The sequence below is a fragment of the Pseudophryne corroboree genome, chromosome 1, assembly GCF_028390025.1.
Source record: "Pseudophryne corroboree isolate aPseCor3 chromosome 1, aPseCor3.hap2, whole genome shotgun sequence".
In the NCBI taxonomy this organism is placed as follows: Eukaryota; Metazoa; Chordata; class Amphibia; order Anura; family Myobatrachidae; genus Pseudophryne; species Pseudophryne corroboree.
Genome location: NC_086444.1, coordinates 41401111 through 41423577, shown reverse-complemented (window position 1 = coordinate 41423577; position 22467 = coordinate 41401111). Strand labels below are relative to the sequence as shown.

Sequence of the window (22467 nt, the reverse complement as noted above, 5' to 3'; positions counted from 1 at the left end):
AAGGGAAAAGGCATTCCGGAAGAGGTCATTCCTACCCTGGTCAAAGCCAGAAAGGAGGTGACCGCACAACATTATCACCACATGTGGCGAAAATATGTTGCGTGGTGTGAGGCCAGGAAGGCCCCACAAAGAAATTTCAACTCGGTCGTTTCCTGCATTTCCTGCAAACAGGAGTGTCTATGGGCCTCAAATTGGGGTCCATTAAGGTTCAAATTTCGGCCCTGTCGATTTTCTTCCAGAAAGAATTGGCTTCAGTTCCTGAAGTCCAGAAGTTTGTCAAGGGAGTATTGCATATACAACCCCCTTTTGTGCCTCCAGTGGCACTGTGGGATCTCAACGTAGTTCTGGGATTCCTCAAATCACATTGGTTTAAAACCAGTCAAATCTGTGGATTTGAAGCATCTCACATGAAAAGTGACCATGCTCTTGGCCCTGGCCTGGACCAGGCGAGTGTCAAATTGGTGTTTTTTTCTCAAAAAAGCCCATATCTGTTTGTCCATTCGGACAGGGCAGAGCTGCGGACTCGTCCCCAGTTCTCTCCCTAAGGTGGTGTCAGTGTTTCACCTGAACCAGCTTATTGTGGTGCCTTGCACCTACTAGGGACTTGGAGGACTCCAAGTTGCTAGATGTTGTCAGGGCCCTGAAAATATGTTCCAGGACGGCTGGAGTCAGGAAAACTGACTTGCTGTTATCCTGTATGCACCCAACAAACTGGGTGCTCTTGCTTCTAAGCAGACTATTGCTAGTTGGATGTGTAATACAATTCAGCTTGCACATTCTGTGGCAGGCCTGCCACAGCCAAAATATGTAAATGCCCATTCCACAAGGAAGGTGGGCTCATCTTGGGCGGCTGCCCGAGGGGTCTCGGCTTTACAACTTTGCCGAGCAGCTACTTGGTCAGGGGCAAACACGTTTGCTAAATTCTACAAATTTGATACCCTGGCTAAGGAGGACCTGGAGTTCTCTCATTCGGTGCTGCAGAGTCATCCGCACTCTCCCGCCCGTTTGGGAGCTTTGGTATAATCCCCATGGTCCTTTCAGGAACCCCAGCATCCACTAGGACGATAGAGAAAATAAGAATTTACTTACCGATAATTCTATTTCTCGGAGTCCGTAGTGGATGCTGGGCGCCCATCCCAAGTGCGGATTATCTGCAATACTTGTACATAGTTACAAAAATCGGGTTATTATTGTTGTGAGCCATCTTTTCAGAGGCTCCGCTGTTATCATACTGTTAACTGGGTTTAGATCACAAGTTGTACGGTGTGATTGGTGTGGCTGGTATGAGTCTTACCCGGGATTCAAAATTCCTCCCTTATTGTGTACGCTCGTCCGGGCACAGTACCTAACTGGCTTGGAGGAGGGTCATAGGGGGAGGAGCCAGTGCACACCACCTGATCGGAAAGCTTTACTTTTGTGCCCTGTCTCCTGCGGAGCCGCTATTCCCCATGGTCCTTTCAGGAACCCCAGCATCCACTACGGACTCCGAGAAATAGAATTATCGGTAAGTAAATTCTTATTATTTTAAATAGGAACAGTTTGCACATTTGGCCCACAGCCTATAAAGGGGTGTGTTTTTGCTGGCAAGGGGCATGGCCACACAATTGTAACCCCAATTCAAATTACACCACACAGTACTGCAACTTTATTCACATTTGATCATGCGATAGTGTCCATAATTCATATTACATCCCACAGTAGTATCACTTTACCTTATAAACGTTACTCCTCACAGTAGAGCCCCTTATTCACATTACATCACACTGGAATTTCTCCTTATTCACATTACACCACACCCTATTGCTCTTGATTCACATTAGACGACACAGTAGTGCCCTTTCTATACGTAACACCACATAGTAGAGCACCTTATACACATAATTCCACACAGTAAAGCCCCTTACACATGTGAGACACATTATTAATGTCCTTATAAACATAATGTGCCTTACACATTATGACAACCTTTATTAATGCCCTTTTACACATAATGTCCCTTACACATATGCCGCACATTAGTAATCCCATTATACACATAATGACACACATAGTGCCCCCTACACATTTGCTGCACATTATTAGTGCCCCTATACACATAATGACACACATACAGTAGTACCCTGTTACACATAGGCCACACATTATTAATGCCCTTATACACATAATGACACACATAGTGCCCCTTTACACATATGTTGCACATTATTAATGCATTTTCTCTATCGTCCTAGTGGATGCTGGGGTTCCTGAAAGGACCATGGGGAATAGCGGCTCCGCAGGAGACAGGGCACAAAAAGTAAAGCTTTAGGATCAGGTGGTGTGCACTGGCTCCTCCCCCTATGACCCTCCTCCAAGCCTCAGTTAGATTTTTGTGCCCGGCCGAGAAGGGTGCAATCTAGGTGGCTCTCCTAAAGAGCTGCTTAGAAAAGTTTAGCTTAGGTTTTTTATTTTACAGTGAGTCCTGCTGGCAACAGGATCACTGCAACGAGGGACTTAGGGGAGAAGAAGTGAACTCACCTGCGTGCAGGATGGATTGGCTTCTTGGCTACTGGACATTAGCTCCAGAGGGACGATCACAGGTACAGCCTGGATGGTCACCGGAGCCTCGCCGCCGGCCCCCTTGCAGATGCTGAAACGAGAAGAGGTCCAGAATCGGCGGCAGAAGACTCCTCAGTCTTCTTAAGGTAGCGCACAGCACTGCAGCTGTGCGCCATTTTCCTCTCAGCACACTTCACACGGCAGTCACTGAGGGTGCAGGGCGCTGGGAGGGGGGCGCCCTGGGAGGCAAATGAAAACCTTTTTTGGCTAAAAATACCTCACATATAGCCTCCGGGGGCTATATGGAGATATTTAACCCCTGCCAGAATCCGTTAAGAGCGGGAGACGAGGCCGCCGAAAAAGGGGCGGGGCCTATCTCCTCAGCACACAGCGCCATTTTCCCTCACAGAAAGGCTGGAGGGAAGGCTCCCAGGCTCTCCCCTGCACTGCACTACAGAAACAGGGTTAAAACAGAGAGGGGGGGCACTAATTTGGCGTTAGAAATATATAAAAAAGATGCTATAAGGGAAAACACTTATATAAGGTTGTCCCTATATAATTATAGCGTTTTTGGTGTGTGCTGGCAAACTCTCCCTCTGTCTCTCCAAAGGGCTAGTGGGTCCTGTCCTCTATCAGAGCATTCCCTGTGTGTGTGCTGTGTGTCGGTACGTGTGTGTCGACATGTATGAGGACGATGTTGGTGAGGAGGCGGAGCAATTGCCTGTAATGGTGATGTCACTCTCTAGGGAGTCGACACCGGAATGGATGGCTTATTTAGGGAATTACGTGATAATGTCAACACGCGCCAAGGTCGGTTGACGACATGAGACGGCCGACAAACAATTAGTACCGGTCCAGACGTCTCAAAAACACCGTCAGGGGTTTTAAAACGCCCGTTTACTTTAGTCGGTCGACACAGACACAGACAGGGACACTGAATCCAGTGTCGACGGTGAATAAACAAACGTATTCCTTATTAGGGCCACACGTTAAGGGCAATGAAGGAGGTGTTACATATTTCTGATACTACAAGTACCACAAAAGAGGGTATTATGTGGGATGTGAAAAAACTACCGTAGTTTTTCCTGAATCAGATAAATTAAATGAAGTGTGTGATGATGCGTGGGTTCCCCCCGATAGAAAATATGGGCGGTATACCCTTTCCCACCAGAAGTTAGGGCGCGTTGGGAAACACCCCTTAGGGTGGATAAGGCGCTCACACGCTTATCAGAACAAGTGGCGGTACCGTCTATAGATAGGGCCGTCCTCAAGGAGCCAGCTGACAGGAGGCTGGAAAAATATCATAAAAAGTATATACACACATACTGGTGTTATACTGCGACCAGCGATCGCCTCAGCCTGGATGTGCAGAGCTGGGGTGGCTTGGTCGGATTCCCTGACTAAAAATATTGATACCCTTGACAGGGACAGTATTTTATTGACTATAGAGCATTTAAAGGATGTATTTCTATATATGCGAGATGCACAGAGGGATATTTGCACTCTGGCATCAAGAGTAAGTGCGATGTCCATATCTGCCAGAAGATGTTTATGGACACGACAGTGGTCAGGTGATGCAGATTCCAAACGGTACAAAGGTGTATTGCCGTATAAAGGAAGAGGAGTTATTTGGGGTCGGTCCATCGGACCTGGTGGCCACGGCAACTGCTGGAAAATCCACCGTTTTTACCCTAAGTCACATCTCTGCAGAAAAAGACACCGTCTTTTCAGCTTCAGTCCTTTCGTCCCTATAAGAGTCATATCTGCCCAGGGATAGAGGAAAGGGAAGAAGACTGCAGCAGGCAGCCCATTCCCAGGAACAGAAGCGTTCCACCGCTTCTGACAAGCTCTCAGCATGACGCTGAGACCGTACAGGACCCCTGGATCCTACAAGTAGTATCCCAGGGGTACAGTTTGGAATGTCGAGACGTTTCCCCTGCGCAGGCTCCTGAAGGCTGCTTTACCAAGGTCTCCCTCCGACAAGGAGGCAGTATGGGAAAAAATTCACGAGCTGTATTCCCAGCAGGTGATAATTAAATTACCCCTCCTACAACAAGAAAAGGGGTATTATTCCACACTATATTGTGGTACTGAAGCCAGAAGGCTAGGTGAGACCTATTCTAAATCTAAAAAAATTTGAACACTTACAAAGGTTCAAATCAAGATGGAGTCACTCAGAGCAGTGATAACGAACCGGGAAGAAGGGGACTATCTGGTGTCCCGAGACATCAGGGATGCTTACCTCCATGTCCCAAATTTGCCCTTATCACTAAGGGTACCTCAGGTTCGTGGTACAGAACTGTCACTATCAGTTTCAGACGCTGCCGTTTGGATTGTCTACGGCACCCCGGGTCTTTACCAAGGTAATGGCCGAAATGATGGTTCTTCTTCGAAGAAAAGGCGTCTTAATTATCCCTTACTTGGACGATCTCCTGATAAGGGCAAAGTCCAGGGAACAGTTGGAGGTCGGAGTAGCACTATCTCGGATACTGTTACAACAGCAGGGGTGGATTCTAAAGATTCCAAAATCGCAGCTGATCCCGACAACAAGTCTCCTGTGCTTAGGGATGATTCTGGACACAGTCCAGAAAAAGGTGTTTCTCCCGGAAGAGAAAGCCAGGGAGTTATCCGAGTTAGTCAGGAACCTCCTAAAATCAGTGCATCATTGCACAAGGGCCATGGTAAAAAAATGGTGACTTCCTTCGAAGCAATTCCAGTCGGCAGATTTCATGCAAGAACTTTTCAGTGGGATCTGCTGGACAAATGGTCCGGATCGCATCTTCAGATGCATCAGCGGATAACCCTATATCCAAGGACAAGGGTGTCTCTCCTGTGGTGGTTACAGAGTGCTCATCTTCTAGAGGGCCGCAGATTCGGCATTCAGTTTTGGATGTTGGTGACCACGGAGGCCAGCCCGAGAGGCTGGGGAGCAGTCACACAAGGAAAAAATTTCCAGGGAGTGTGATCAAGTCTGGAGATTTTTCTCCACATAAATATAGCTAAGGGTAAATTTATAATGCTCTAAGCTTAGCAAGACCTCTGCTTCAAGGTCAGCCGGTATTGATCCAGTGGGATAAAACATCACGGCAGTCGCCCACGTAAATAGACAGGGCGGCACAAGAAGCAGGAGGGCAGTGGCAAAAACTGCAAGGACTTTTCGCTGGGCGGAAAATCATGTGATAGCACTGTCAGCAGTGTTTCATTCCGGGAATGGAAACTGGGAAGCAGACTTCCTCAGTAGGCACGACCTCCACCCGGCAGAGTGGGAACTTCATGGGGAAGTTTTCCACATAATTGTAAACCGTTGGGAATTACCAAAGGTGGACATGATGGCGTCCCGTCTGAACAAAAAACGGGACAGGTATTGCGCCAGGTTAAGAGACCCTCAGGCAATAGCTGTGGACGTTCTGGTAACACCGTGGGTGTACCAGTCGGTGTATGTGTTCCATCCTCTGCTTTTCATACCTAAGGTACTGAGAATTATAAGACGTAGAGGAGTAAGAACTATACTCATGGCTCCGGATTGGCCAAGAAGGACTTGGTACCCGGAACTTCAAGAGATGCTCACAGAGGACTTATGGCCTCTGCCGCTAAGAAGGGACTTGTTTCAGCAAGTACCATGTCTGTTCCAAGACTTACCGCAGCTGCGTTTGACGGCATGGCGGTGGAACGCCGGATCCTAAGGGAAAAGGCATTCAGGAAGAGGTCATTCCTACCCTGGTCAAAGCCAGAAAGGAGGTGACCGCACAACATTATCACCACATGTGGCGAAAATATGTTGCGTGGTGTGAGGCCAGGAAGGCCCCACGAAGAAATTTCAACTCGGTCGATTCCTGCATTTCTTGCAAACAGGAGTGTCTATGGGCCTCAAATTGGGGTCCATTAAGGTTCAAATTTCGGCCCTGTCGATTTTTCTTCCAGAAAGAATTGGCTTCAGTTCCTGAAGTCCAGAAGTTTGTCAAGGGAGTATTGCATATACAACCCCCTTTTGTGCCTCCAGTGGCACTGTGGGATCTCAACGTAGTTCTGGGATTCCTCAAAACACATTGGTTTAAAACCAGTCAAATCTGTAGATTTGAAGCATCTCACATGAAAAGTGAACATGCTCTTGGACCTGGCCTGGACCAGGCGAGTGTCAAATTGGTGGTTTTTTTCTCAAAAAAGCCCATATCTGTTTGTCCATTCGGACAGGGCAGAGCTGCGGACTCGTCCCCAGTTCTCTCCCTAAGGTGGTGTCAGTGTTTCACCTGAACCAGCTTATTGTGGTGTCTTGCGCCTACTAGGGACTTGGAGGACTCCAAGTTGCTAGATGTGGTCAGGGCCCTGAAAATATAGGTTCCAGGACGGCTGGAGTCAGGAAAACTGACTTGCTGTTATCCTGTATGCACCCAACAAACTGGGTGCTCTTGCTTTTAAGCAGACTTTTGCTAGTTGGATGTGTAATACAATTCAGCTTGCACATTCTGTGGCAGGCCTGCCACAGCCAAAATATGTAAATGCCCATTCCACAAGGAAGGTGGGCTCATCTTGGGCGGCTGCCCGAGGGGTCTCGGCTTTACAACTTTGCCGAGCGGCTATTTAGTCAGGGGCAAACACGTTTGTAAAATCCTACAAATTTGATACCCTGGCTAAGGAGGACCTGGAGTTCTCTCATTCGGTGCTGCAGAGTCATCCGCACTCTCCCGCCCGTTTGGGAGCTTTGGTATAATCCCCATGGTCCTTTCAGGAACCCCAGCATCCACTAGGACGATAGAGAAAATAAGAATTTACTTACCGATAATTCTATTTCTCGGAGTCCGTAGTGGATGCTGGGCGCCCATCCCAAGTGCGGATTATCTGCATTACTTGTACATAGTTACAAAAATCGGGTTATTATTGTTGTGAGCCATCTTTTCAGAGGCTCCGCTGTTATCATACTGTTAACTGGGTTCAGATCACAGGTTGTACAGTGTGATTGGTGTGGCTGGTATGAGTCTTACCCGGGATTCATAAATCCTTCCTTATTGTGTACGCTCGTCCGGGCACAGTACCTAACTGAGGCTTGGAGGAGGGTCATAGGGGGAGGAGCCAGTGCACACCACCTGATCCTAAAGCTTTACTTTTTGTGCCCTGTCTCCTGCGGAGCCGCTATTCCCCATGGTCCTTTCAGGAACCCCAGCATCCACTACGGACTCCGAGAAATAGAATTATCGGTAAGTAAATTCTTATTTTTACATGACACACATAATGCTTACACATATTCTGAACACTACTGCACAACCAACCCACTCATATGCACACAACACTGTCACTAACACTGTGACCTCTGCCTCTGCTTGGATACAGATGTGTCCTCATAAATCTTGCCTCAATGCTAATGTTGGGCACCTTTTTTTAATGAAAATGCATCTAATTTGCATTGCTATGAGGCTAGGATGCACAAGCAGCTTCTGCTGATTAAAATAATATGTAGCATGCCTATATTCTGTGTGAGACTGTGGCTGTATCTGCATATGAAATGCTACACACAGAATATAGGCATGCCGCATATCATTTTAATCAGCAGAAGCTGCTGATGCCCCTTGGCATATCAAATGCCCTAGGCAATTGCCTAGTTTGCCTATGCCTATGGCCGGCTCTGCACAGATATGTACAGTATATAATACAGAGACACTATTGCTGGGGCACAGATATGTGTGTAATACAGAGACACTATTGCTGGGGCACAGATATGTGTGTAATACAGAGACACTATTGCTGGGGCACAGATATGTGTGTAATACAGAGACACTATTGCTTGGGCACAGATATGTGTGTAATACAGAGACACTATTGCTGGGGCACAGATATGTACAGTATATAATACAGAGACACTATTGCTGGGGCACAGATGTGTGTAATATAGAGACACTATTGCTGGGGCATAGATATGTGTGTAATACAGACACTATTGCTGGGGCACAGATATGTACAGTATATAATACAGAGACACTATTGCTGGGGCACAGATATGTGTGTAATACAGAGACACTATTGCTGGGGCACAGATATGTACAGTATATAATACAGAGACACTATTGCTGGGGCACAGATATGTGTGTAATACAGAGACACTATTGCTGGGGCACAGATATGTACAGGTTATAATACAGAGACACTATTGCTGGGGCACAGATGTGTGTAATACAGAGACACTATTGCTGGGGTACAGATATGTGTGTAATACAGAGACACTATTGCTGGGGCACAGATATGTGTGTAATACAGAGAGACTATTGCTGGGGCACAGATATGTGTGTAATACAGAGACACTATTGCTGGGGCACAGATATGTGTGTAATACAGAGACACTATTGCTGGGGCACAGATATGTACAGTGTATAATACAGAGACACTATTGCTGGGGCACAGATATGTGTGTAATACAGGGACACTATTGCTGGGGTACAGATATGTGTGTAATACAGAGACACTATTGCTGGGGCACAGATATGTGTGTAATACAGAGACACTATTGCTGGGGCACAGATATGTACAGTATATAATACAGAGACACTATTGCTGGGACACAGATGTGTGTGTAATACAGAGACACTATTGCTGGGGCACAGATATGTACAGTATATAATACAGAGACACTATTGCTGGGGCACAGATATGTGTGTAATACAGACACACTATTGCTGGGGCACAGATATGTACAGTATATAATACAGAGACACTATTGCTGGGGCACAGATATGTACAGTATATAATACAGAGACACTATTGCTGGGGCACAGGTGTGTGCGCGATCCACGTAGCACCTATTACTGAGGCATAATGTTAGTGATACACCAACCCACTGTTTCAGGAGGCATATCTGATTTTCTATCCCGTTCTCTATTGCTGGGGCACAGGTGTGTGTAATACAGAGACACTATTTCGGGGACACAGGTGTGTGTGTAATACAGAGACACTATTGCTGGGTCACGGGTATACAGAGACACTGTTGCTGGGGCACAGGTGTGTATGATACAGAGACACCATTACTGGGGCACAGCTGTGTGTATGTGATATAGAGACACTTTTGCTGGAGTACAGATGTGTCTGTAATACAGAGACACTTCTGCTAGGGCACAGATGTGTGTGTAATACAGAGACACTATTGCTGGGGCACAGGTGTGTGTAATACAGAGACACTATTGCGGGGGCACAGGTGTGTGTAATACAGAGACACTATTGCTGGGGCACAGGTGTGTGTAATACAGAGACAATATTGCGGGGGCACAGGTGTGTGTGTATTACAGAGACACTATTGCTGGGGCACAGATATGTACAGTATATAATACAGAGACACTATTGCTGGGGCACAGATATGTACAGTATATAATACAGAGACACTATTGCTGGGGCACAAATATGTACAGTATATAATACAGAGACACTATTGCTGGGGCACAAATATGTACAGTATATAATACAGAGACACTATTGCTGGGGCACAGTTATGTACAGTACATAATACAGAGACACTATTGCTGGGGCACAGATATGTGTGTAATACAGAGACACTATTGCTGGGGCACAGATATGTGTGTAATACAGAGACACTATTGCTGGGGCACAGATGTGTGTAATACAGAGACACTATTGCTGGGGCACAGATATGTACAGTATATAATACAGAGACACTATTGCTGGGGCACAGATATGTGTGTAATACAGAGACACTATTGCTGGGGCACAGATATGTGTGTAATACAGAGACACTATTTCTGGGGCACAGATATGTACAGTGTATAATACAGAGACACTATTGCTGGGGTACAGATATGTGTGTAATACAGAGACACTATTGCTGGGGCACAGATATGTGTGTAATACAGAGACACTATTGCTGGGGCACAGATATGTGTATAATACAGAGACACTATTGCTGGGGCACAGATATGTACAGTATATAATACAGAGACACTATTGCTGGGGCACAGATATGTGTGTAATACAGAGACACTATTGCTGGGGCACAGATATGTGTATAATACAGAGACACTATTGCTGGGGTACAGATATGTGTGTAATACAGAGACCCTATTGCTGGGGCACAGATATGTACAGTATATAATACAGAGACACTATTGCTGGGGCACAGATGTGTGTGTAATACAGAGACACTATTGCTGGGGTACAGATATGTGTGTAATACAGAGACACTATTGCTGTGGCACAGATATGTACAGTGTATAATACAGAGACACTATTGCTGGGGCACAGATATGTGTGTAATACAGAGACACTATTGCTGGGGCACAGATACAGAGCCGGCCCTAACCAATATGATGCCCTAGGCAAGATTTTGGCTGGTGCCCCCTAGCACCACCGTTGGTTCCGCCTCTGACCTTGCACCACTTTCCCAGTATCATCACCCCTCACCCATAGCAGTACTTATTTTGGTGTTTGTACCCCCTATATTTTAAATAGGAACAGTTTGCACATTTGGCCCACAGCCCATAAAGGGGTGTGTTTTTGCTGGCAAGGGGCATGGCCACACAATTGTAACCCCAATTCAAATTACACCACACAGTACTGCAACTTTATTCACATTTGATCATGCGATAGTGTCCATAATTCATATTACATCCCACAGTAGTATCACTTTACCTTATAAACGTTACTCCTCACAGTAGAGCCCCTTATTCACATTACATCACACTGGAATTTCTCCTTATTCACATTACACCACACCCTATTGCTCTTGATTCACATTAGACGACACAGTAGTGCCCTTTCTATACGTAACACCACATAGTAGAGCACCTTATACACATAATTCCACACAGTAAAGCCCCTTACACATGTGAGACACATTATTAATGTCCTTATAAACATAATGTGCCTTACACATTATGACAACCTTTATTAATGCCCTTTTACACATAATGTCCCTTACACATATGCCGCACATTAGTAATCCCATTATACACATAATGACACACATAGTGCCCCCTACACATTTGCTGCACATTATTAGTGCCCCTATACACATAATGACACACATACAGTAGTACCCTGTTACACATAGGCCACACATTATTAATGCCCTTATACACATAATGACACATAGTGCCCCTTTACACATATGTTGCACATTATTAATGCATTTTTACATGACACACATAATGCTTACACATATTCTGAACACTACTGCACAACCAACCCACTCATATGCACACAACACTGTCACTAACACTGTGACCTCTGCCTCTGCTTGGATACAGATGTGTCCTCATAAATCTTGCCTCAATGCTAATGTTGGGCACCTTTTTTTAATGAAAATGCATCTAATTTGCATTGCTATGAGGCTAGGATGCACAAGCAGCTTCTGCTGATTAAAATAATATGTAGCATGCCTATATTCTGTGTGAGACTGTGGCTGTATCTGCATATGAAATGCTACACACAGAATATAGGCATGCCGCATATCATTTTAATCAGCAGAAGCTGCTGATGCCCCTTGGCATATCAAATGCCCTAGGCAATTGCCTAGTTTGCCTATGCCTATGGCCGGCTCTGCACAGATATGTACAGTATATAATACAGAGACACTATTGCTGGGGCACAGATATGTGTGTAATACAGAGACACTATTGCTGGGGCACAGATATGTGTGTAATACAGAGACACTATTGCTGGGGCACAGATATGTGTGTAATACAGAGACACTATTGCTTGGGCACAGATATGTGTGTAATACAGAGACACTATTGCTGGGGCACAGATATGTACAGTATATAATACAGAGACACTATTGCTGGGGCACAGATGTGTGTAATATAGAGACACTATTGCTGGGGCATAGATATGTGTGTAATACAGAGACACTATTGCTGGGGCACAGATATGTACAGTATATAATACAGAGACACTATTGCTGGGGCACAGATATGTGTGTAATACAGAGACACTATTGCTGGGGCACAGATATGTACAGTATATAATACAGAGACACTATTGCTGGGGCACAGATATGTGTGTAATACAGAGACACTATTGCTGGGGCACAGATATGTACAGTATATAATACAGAGACACTATTGCTGGGGCACAGATATGTGTGTAATACAGAGACACTATTGCTGGGGCACAGATATGTACAGTATATAATACAGAGACACTATTGCTGGGGCACAGATGTGTGTAATACAGAGACACTATTGCTGGGGTACAGATATGTGTGTAATACAGAGACACTATTGCTGGGGCACAGATATGTGTGTAATACAGAGAGACTATTGCTGGGGCACAGATATGTGTGTAATACAGAGACACTATTGCTGGGGCACAGATATGTGTGTAATACAGAGACACTATTGCTGGGGCACAGATATGTACAGTGTATAATACAGAGACACTATTGCTGGGGCACAGATATGTGTGTAATACAGAGACACTATTGCTGGGGTACAGATATGTGTGTAATACAGAGACACTATTGCTGGGGTACAGATGTGTGTAATACAGAGACACTATTGCTGGGGCACAGATATGTGTGTAATACAGAGACACTATTGCTGGGGCACAGATATGTACAGTATATAATACAGAGACACTATTGCTGGGGTACAGATGTGTGTAATACAGAGACACTATTGCTGGGGCACAGATGTGTGTAATACAGAGACACTATTGCTGGGGCACAGATATGTGTGTAATACAGAGACACTATTGCTGGGGCACAGATATGTACAGTATATAATACAGAGACACTATTGCTGGGGTACAGATGTGTGTAATACAGAGACACTATTGCTGGGGTACAGATGTGTGTAATACAGAGACACTATTGCTGGGGCACAGATCTGTGTGTAATACAGAGACACTATTGCTGGGGTACAGATATGTGTGTAATACAGAGACACTATTGCGGGGACACAGGTGTGTGTAATACAGAGACACTATTGCTGGGGCACAGATCTGTGTGTAATACAGAGACACTATTGCTGGGGCACAGATATGTACAGTATATAATACAGAGACACTATTGCTGGGGCACAGATGTGTGTAATACAGAGACACTATTGCTGGGGCACAGATATGTACAGTATATAATACAGAGACACTATTGCTGGGGCACAGATGTGTGTAATACAGAGACACTATTGCTGGGGCACAGATGTGTGTAATACAGAGACACTATTGCTGGGGCACAGATATGTACAGTATATAATACAGAGACACTATTGCTGGGGCACAGATGTGTGTAATACAGAGACACTATTGCTGGGGCACAGATATGTACAGTATATAATACAGAGACACTATTGCTGGGGTACAGATGTGTGTATAATACAGAGACACTATTGCTGGGGCACCGATGTGTGTAATACAGAGACACTATTGCTGGGGTACAGATATGTGTGTAATACAGAGACACTATTGCTGGGGTACAGATATGTGTGTAATACAGAGACACTATTGCTGGGGCACAGATATGTACAGTATATAATACAGAGACACTATTGCTGGGGCACAGATCTGTGTGTAATACAGAGACACTATTGCTGGGGCACAGATATGTACAGTATATAATACAGAGACACTATTGCTGGGGCACAGATCTGTGTGTAATACAGAGACACTATTGCTGGGGCACAGATATGTACAGTGTATAATACAGAGACACTATTGCTGGGGCACAGATATGTACAGTATATAATACAGAGACACTATTGCTGGGGCACAGATCTGTGTGTAATACAGAGACACTATTGCTGGGGTACAGATATGTACAGTATATAATACAGAGACACTATTGCTGGGGTACAGATATGTGTGTAATACAGAGACACTATTGCTGGGGCACAGATATGTACAGTGTATAATACAGAGACACTATTGCTGGGGTACAGATATGTGTGTAATACAGAGACACTATTGCTGGGGCACAGATATGTGTGTAATACAGACACACTATTGCTGGGGCACAGATATGTACAGTATATAATACAGAGACACTATTGCTGGGGCACAGATATGTGTGTAATACAGAGACACTATTGCTGGGGCACAGATATGTGTGTAATACAGAGACACTATTGCTGGGGCACAGATATGTGTGTAATACAGAGACACTATTGCTGGGGCACAGATATGTGTGTAATACAGAGACACTATTGCTGGGGCACAGATATGTGTGTAATACAGAGACACTATTGCTGGGGCACAGATATGTGTGTAATACAGAGACACTATTGCTGGGGTACAGATATGTGTGTAATACAGAGACACTATTGCTGGGGCACAGATATGTACAGTGTATAATACAGAGACACTATTGCTGGGGCACAGATATGTACAGTATGTAATACAGAGACACTATTGCTGGGGTACAGATATGTGTGTAATACAGAGACACTATTGCTGGGGCACAGATATGTACAGTATATAATACAGAGACACTATTGCTGGGGCACAGATCTGTGTGTAATACAGAGACACTATTGCTGGGGCACAGATCTGTGTGTAATACAGAGACACTATTGCTGGGGCACAGATATGTACAGTGTATAATACAGAGACACTATTGCTGGGGCACAGATATGTACAGTATATAATACAGAGACACTATTGCTGGGGCACAGATATGTGTGTAATACAGAGACACTATTGCTGGGGCACAGATATGTACAGTATATAATACAGAGACACTATTGCTGGGGTACAGATATGTACAGTGTATAATACAGAGACACTATTGCTGGGGCACAGATATGTACAGTATATAATACAGAGACACTATTGCTGGGGCACAGATGTGTGTAATACAGAGACACTATTGCTGGGGCACAGGTGTGTAATACAGAGACACTATTGCTGGGGTACAGATATGTGTGTAATACAGAGACACTATTGCTGGGGCACAGATATGTACAGTGTATAATACAGAGACACTATTGCTGGGGCACAGATATGTACAGTATATAATACAGAGACACTATTGCTGGGGCACAGATATGTGTGTAATATAGAGACACTATTGCTGGGGCACAGGTATGTGTGTAATACAGAGACACTATTGCTGGGGCACAGATATGTGTGTAATACAGAGACACTATTGCTGGGGCACAGATATGTGTGTAATACAGAGACACTATTGCTGGGGCACAGATATGTGTGTAATACAGAGACACTATTGCTGGGGCACAGATATGTGTGTAATACAGAGACACTATTGCTGGGGCACAGATATGTGTGTAATACAGAGAGACTATTGCTGGGGCACAGGTGTGTGTAATACAGAGACACTATTGCTGGGGCACAGGTGTGTGTAATACAGAGACACTATTGCTGGGGCACAGATATGTACAGTATATAATACAGAGACACTATTGCTGGGGCACAGGTGTGTGCGCGATCCACGTAGCACCTATTACTGAGGCATAATGTTAGTGATACACCAACCCACTGTTTCAGGAGGCATATCTGATTTTCTATCCCGTTCTCCAGCGATCAGCTGTCCTATCCACCTTTACATGAGGGTATGAATGTGAGAGATCTGTAGAGTTTCAGGGCAGCTTTCCTACCACTGTAATTCATAGTAATGTATTGTAGTTCATATTACATGACAGCCATCCAAATACAAAGAGCAGCATTTCTCTATGGGAGTAGTTATCAGCTTAACTGACCTCCCCAGACATTTGCTCCTCCAAACCAGATCTCCTCTCTTGTCCTCCTGCAGGTTCGTCCACCCGCGGGGTGGTGTTATACAGAGTGTGTCTTCCTGGAAGCATGCGGCCGGCTCCCAATATCACAGCTCGCACGAAACGCCATCATGGACAAGCATGAACCCCCAGCAGAACTGGACTTCCCCCCCAGAAGTAGTTGACCTAACTCTGGATGATGATTCAAGACGCAAATATCTACTGTAACGTTGACTCCTGCCCGTTTCTTTCCCGCCATCTTCCCGCTGCACACCTGTTCCTAGTAACGTATCAGACGGTCTTTTCCAGGAACGCGTCTTTTGGAACGATCCATTGGTTACCAGGGATAATGGTAACGTCTATTTGATCATTTTCCAAGCGGCCAGCCAAATACGTGCAGCTTTCTGCCCTTACTCCCCACTGATTCACCTGCTCCAGAATGATCACAACATGCCGCACTTTCCACATTCAGTCGTCCCCCCAGCCTGTTTTTTTAAATGCAAATTAATTTAAATGCATTGTTTAAAAGAAGAAAAAATAATATATGCATAATTATTTATACTGTATTGTTAAGCGATTAAAACGAGTAAGGATACATCCATCGGAGCAGCCGCAAGTTGGTTGGTTGCTTCAGGAATTTTAGTTCAGGGATTATTTAAAGTGTACCCATGGGACACTCTCGTACACACAGCAGAGGCATCCAATTGGCGGGCGAGGCCGATATTGAGCTCCTCGTGCCTCAGAGGTGTCAGTAGTTCCTCATGAGTTGATAGGCCGATATAGTGGGCAGTCAACCAATAGAACGGCTGCCTCTTATCTTGTGTGTGCGATACACTTTCATCGTGGAGTTTGTGTGGTCACCCGAGTGTCGTGTAGAACCTATACCTGGAGATCACAGGCACATAGCTATCCCCCTTGTGTGTTGTGTTACGCCCGCCGCAAGCGCAGCCACCGGAGCCAGGAGCGGTGGTCTGCGTCCAGTTGTCCTCACTGTTACACAAAGGTCTCTTTCTGTGGAAGAGGCAGATACGTTTTACAGAACAAAGACTGTTCTCTAGTGGGCTCGCCGGGCTCCATTCTTTATCACACGGGGGTCATTGCTTTCGTTCCTTCGCTTCCTACGACAGACGCGGGCACTGTGTGCGGAGATCAGAAGCTTTTGTTCTTATCCCTGTTACTCCTTTGTTAAAGTGAACCTGTCACCTAGGCATCAACCCGGAACTGCGCTGGCGTTCCACCACCTCCTTACAGCGCCACCCTCCCTTCTTACAGCCGTATGTAGTGATTCGTATGCCACTGTGTGTATGATGTGATGTTATAGAGGGGGAGCAGTGTATGGAAGGCAGCAGCTTGCCCCACACACACATGTACTGTAATGCTGACTCCTAGCACGCACATGTATGATCTGTGTGTGACTAGTATGTGATGTACCCTCCCTTACATGTATGAGGACAAGGTCCGCCTGTCCGCTCCACTTGTGTAGGGTATGTCTAAATAACATGTAAATAACAAATAACAAGAGGATAGGTTCTGCCTATCAGCCCCATGTATGTAGCGTACAGAAGGAATATGAGAGGGCCCCTTACATGTATGAGGAAAGAATCTGCTGATAGGCTCCGTGTGGCTCTGTCTCCTCTCTCCCCCCCCATATCTCTCCTATGTCCAGGGCGGCCAATCCCAGGATTGGGATCTCGGGATTTAGGCATAAAATTGGCTGGGATTCAGTCCCGGGATTGGAGCTTCTAATCCCGGGGATTTCAGGATTAGAAAGCTCCTTGTATTTTCAGTGTCGGGCAGCGTTGAGCGTCCTCAGGAGGCTCAGACGCTGCCGGCTCCACCGGCCCAGCGTGACGGGAAGTCAGAGGTCACGCTGCGCAGCCAGCCGCCTGTCACTTGCCGCACGGACGTTGACTAACCCGGAGGAAGTTTGCGCAGGCAGCTGCCCGTCACCCACCGCACCCGGAGGAAGTGACCAACCCTCCCGTCCGTGTGGTATGGGGAGTTATGTGTGTGGGGCGGCGGTCACACAGAAAACAAGCCTATACTGGGAATCCCGGGATTGACCATTTTTCAATCCCGATATCCGGGATTGAAAAAATTACCCAGGATTGGCTACCCCTAACCCCCATTTCTTCTCTCTATCTCTCTCCCCCCATCTCTCCTCTCTCTCCACCCATCTCTCCTCTCCTCCCCCCATCTCTCCTCTCCTCCCCCCATCTCTCCTCTCTCCCCCCATCTATCCTCTCTCCCCCCATCTATCCTCTCTCCCCCCATCTCTCCTCTCTCCCCCCATTTCTCCCTCTCCCCATCTATCCTCTCCTTCCCCCATCTCTCCTCTCTTTCCCCCATCTCTCCTCTCTTTCCCCCATCTCTCCTCTCTTTCCCCCATCTCTCCTCTTTCCCCCATCTCTCCTCTTTCCCCCATCTCTCCTCTTTCCCCCATCTCTCCTCTTTCCCCCATCTCTCCTCTCTCTCCCCCATCCATCCTCTCTCTCCCCCATCCATCCTCTCCTCTTTCTTCCTCCATCCTCTCCTCTTTCTTCCTCCATCCATCTCTCCTTTCTCTTCCCCCATCCATCTCTCCTTTCTCTTCCCCCATCCATCTCTTCTCTGTTCCCCCCATCTCTCCTCTCCCCCATCTTTCCTCTCTCCTCTCTCTCCCCCATCTCTCCTCTCTCTCCCCCCATCTCTCCTCTCTCTCCCCCCATCTCTCCTCTCTCTCCCCCCATCTCTCCTCTCTCTCCCCCCATCTCTCCTCTCTCCTCTCTCTCCCCCATCTCTCCTCTCTCTCCCCCCATCTCTCCTCTCTCCTCTCTCTCCCCCATCTCTCCTCTCTCTCCCCCATCTCTCCTCTCCCCCCATCTCTCCTCTCCCCCATCTCTCCTCTCCCCCATCTCCCCCCATCTCTCCTCTCCCCCATCTCCCCCCATCTCTCCTCTCTCTCCCCCATCTCCCCCCATCTCTCCTCTCTCTCCCCCATCTCTCCTCTCCCCCATCTCTCCTCTCCCCCATCTCTCCTCTCCCCCATCTCCCCCCATCTCTCCTCTCCCCCATCTCTCCTCTCCCCCATCTCCCCCCATCTCTCCTCTCCCCCATCTCTCCTCTCCCCCATCTCTCCTCTCCCCCATCTCTCCTCTCTCCCATCTCTCCTCTCCCCCATCTCCCCCCATCTCTCCTCTCCCCCATCTCTCCTCTCCCCCATCTCTCCTCTCCCCCATCTCCCCCCATCTCTCCTCTCTCTCCCCCCATCTCTCCTCTCCCCCTATTTCTCCCTCTTTTCTCTTTCCCTCTCCCCATCTATCCTCTCCTTCCCCATCTATCCTATCTCTCTCTCCCCATCTCTCCTCTCTCCCATCTCTCTCGCTCTCCCCTCCTTTATCTCTCCCCTCTATCTCTACTCTCCTACCCTATCTCTCCTCTTTCTCTCCCCATCCCCATGTAAATTTGTGTGAAGGTAGCAGGTTCACTTAACAATCCGTCATCAATTTCTGTTTTTTTGTGTTTTTTTTTTTTTTTTTAAATGCCATTGCCCTTCTCCCAGACTTATACAGTGCGCAGAATCCCGTTCTGCTTAGGCAGTATACTTCCAGAACACAGGGGCAATACCATTCTCACTGCATGGAGGTCCAAACATTTCACTGGTCTGAAGATCCAATGACCTAAGATGTGTGACCAGTTCCACCACTGTCCTATATGCACGTAGAAGCTTCTTTCTCTTCCCTCTTTGTGTCTACTTCTCACCGGCATCGAAGGGAATACCGTAACCATTCTACAGAGAATATGTCCGTATGCTGGTTATTTTAAGTACACCTTGTTTGGTTTCTTTGGCTACGCAAATACTGAAAACACATACTTCCGTGTAATGCCGAAACATGGTCATGCTACCCGCTTTCGGCTCTGGTGCCTCGCCTGTACATACGTGAGCACAAGATGGCTGACCAGGACCTGTAGATGCAATGAACTCACAAGTACAAGACAATTTTACAGTGTGTCTAACTAGGCTTCCTACCACTTGTGCACTGTTTTATTATTTCAGATTATTATGTATTTTAGTCTGTTGCTGTTTTAATTTTTATTTAAGACACTACTTTGTATTTCTTTTAACAGGTTTTATGTTGTTCAAGATTAGCTCGAGCAATCACTGGATGTCTGTGGGTGTTTGGAGACGTAACGATGCCTAGCTTTAATATGTTTTTCCTTCCCATTTTAATTTTATTTATTCACTTTCTTTAAAAACAAAATAAAAAATATTCTGTAGAGCCATTGTATGGCTTAAAGGTTATATACACTTATTGACTGTTTAAACATAAAATAGTAACGGTAACCTACACACAGTGGATGCACCGCCATGGCGGCCCTGCCCAGTATTCTTGAGAATGAAGTCTGTACATTCGTTAGGAAATAGCAACATCATTGAGGCATGAGGTATGTGGCGCCTCAGTGATGTCTCTGCTTCCTAATAAATCAATAGGCCTTAAGCCCCAGTGACGTCACTGCTACCTAGTGGTATAATAAGGCGGCCTTCTTATAACCATCAGCTCTCACTGGCTGCCTGCCTGCCTTTTCTGTAGTCAACACGGACTCTTATTGCAATGACAAATCAGAACACCAGTTGCATTGTAAACTGGGTGTCTTCTCTTTATATATGCTGTTTTGTTTTTTTAACTTTGTCTTGCAGGTTAGTTTTTCGATGTCTCCTTTTTCCACTTCGATACGTGATAGTTACATATCTCAGTATTTCACTGCACTTTGTAACCTCTCAAATCTGAAGTGGTCAGGGTACAAAATACAGTTTTATTTTCTTTTTCTTCTCTTTTTTTTTTTTTTTAATCACTTCCATTCTCATCTAGATTTGGTTATCGGGATAGGGAGGGGAAGAAATAAGAGTGTTATTATAAATACATATATTTTTTGGTGCGAGACGAAAAAATTTCTGTTTTTTGAAACGAGTCTGTAGAATAAAAGTTACAACTATTTTAAGACCGAATAAAATAGAGTGAATTATTTAAAGAACCTTCTTTGTTGTTATTTCAATTTATTTTATTTTAATTCTAAATTTGCTGTCCTGATCTAGAAATAATTGCTGAAGCCTGTCATCCCTAGCAAGTGCAGTCAACCAATGTAGGGAATGGGCATTGCTTTGGGCAGTACGGACGGTGTAATGGTTAGCATTACTGCCTCACAGCGCTAAGGTCATGGGTTAAATTCCTAAAACAACCCTATCTGTGTGTAGTTTGTATGTTCCCCACTGTACTTGCGTGGGTTTCCTTCGGGGACTCCGATTTACTCCCACAATCCAAAAATATACTGGTAGGTTAATTGGCTCCCAAATAAACTTAAACCTAGAACAGAGACTCTTAAATGCTGTCCTCAAGGCACCCTAATGGTCCATGTTTTAAGATTATCCATGCTTGACCACAGGTGACTTAATTAGCACCTCAGTCAATTTGATTTATCCATCTGCTGAGCCATGGATATACCTAAAACCTGGAGCGTTGGGATGCCTTTAGGACCACATTTGAGAACCTCTGCCCTAGGTTGTGTGTCCACATGTATTTAGGGCAGACTAGATGGGCCAAGTGGTTCATATCTGCTGTCGGATTCTATAGGCAAGATGTAATAGCATCCCAGATTGCTGGAAGTGTGGGGTTATATAGGAACAAGAGCGCAGGTGCACCATGCACCAATAAAAATTATAACAACCATCATATCCGAAGTTCTTGGCATATATTGGCCAATATATGAGCCAGCCCACCATCTTCACTGTGATGTCATCGGACAGGTCCCTAACATAGGGGTTTGCCTCTGGGGCACAGAGCACCCCCAAACCACCCCAGCCAATAAGAAGCTTAGGGTGTGCAGTACAGGCCCCCTCTCCACAATATATTCTATATTATGGAGGTGTGAATTGCCAGCCGAACCCTGAGTTTTTTTTAAAGTGGCAGTCATTTACAAAGCATGACTTCCACTTTAAAAAAAACGTTTGAGATCGTCCGGCATCTCACACTGCCAGAAATCTGGGACGCTATTGCATTTCGCCTTAAGTTTCTACATTGCTTTCAAAATGGATTTTTAGGTTGGTGAAAGTCTGGTTAGGCCAATACTGGGAAGAAATGAATCTCAAAAGCCAATGCAGAAGATCGTGAGCGTATGAACTAAAGGTTCTGGAGATGGTTCCATGATTACATGTAACCAGGATTTGGAGGAAGATTGGCTGTGGGGAACAAGATGCAGTTCTGAGTGAGCTTCTTCTGCCCGGTAGAAAGAG

At 45.8% G+C, this 22467-nt stretch overlaps 1 protein-coding gene across 1 annotated transcript in view; it reads left to right on the top strand.

Moving 5' to 3' along the window:
- Positions 1-21212, top strand: part of ARK2N (arkadia (RNF111) N-terminal like PKA signaling regulator 2N) — a 130541-nt gene extending 109329 nt beyond the window's left edge. Inside the window, exon 5 of the mRNA XM_063958566.1 lies at positions 16238-21212. Coding sequence (XP_063814636.1) covers positions 16238-16427 — 190 coding nt within the window. The 3' untranslated portion in view covers positions 16428-21212. The remainder of the gene's footprint in view (positions 1-16237) is intronic.
- The last annotated feature ends 1255 nt before the right edge of the window (positions 21213-22467 follow it).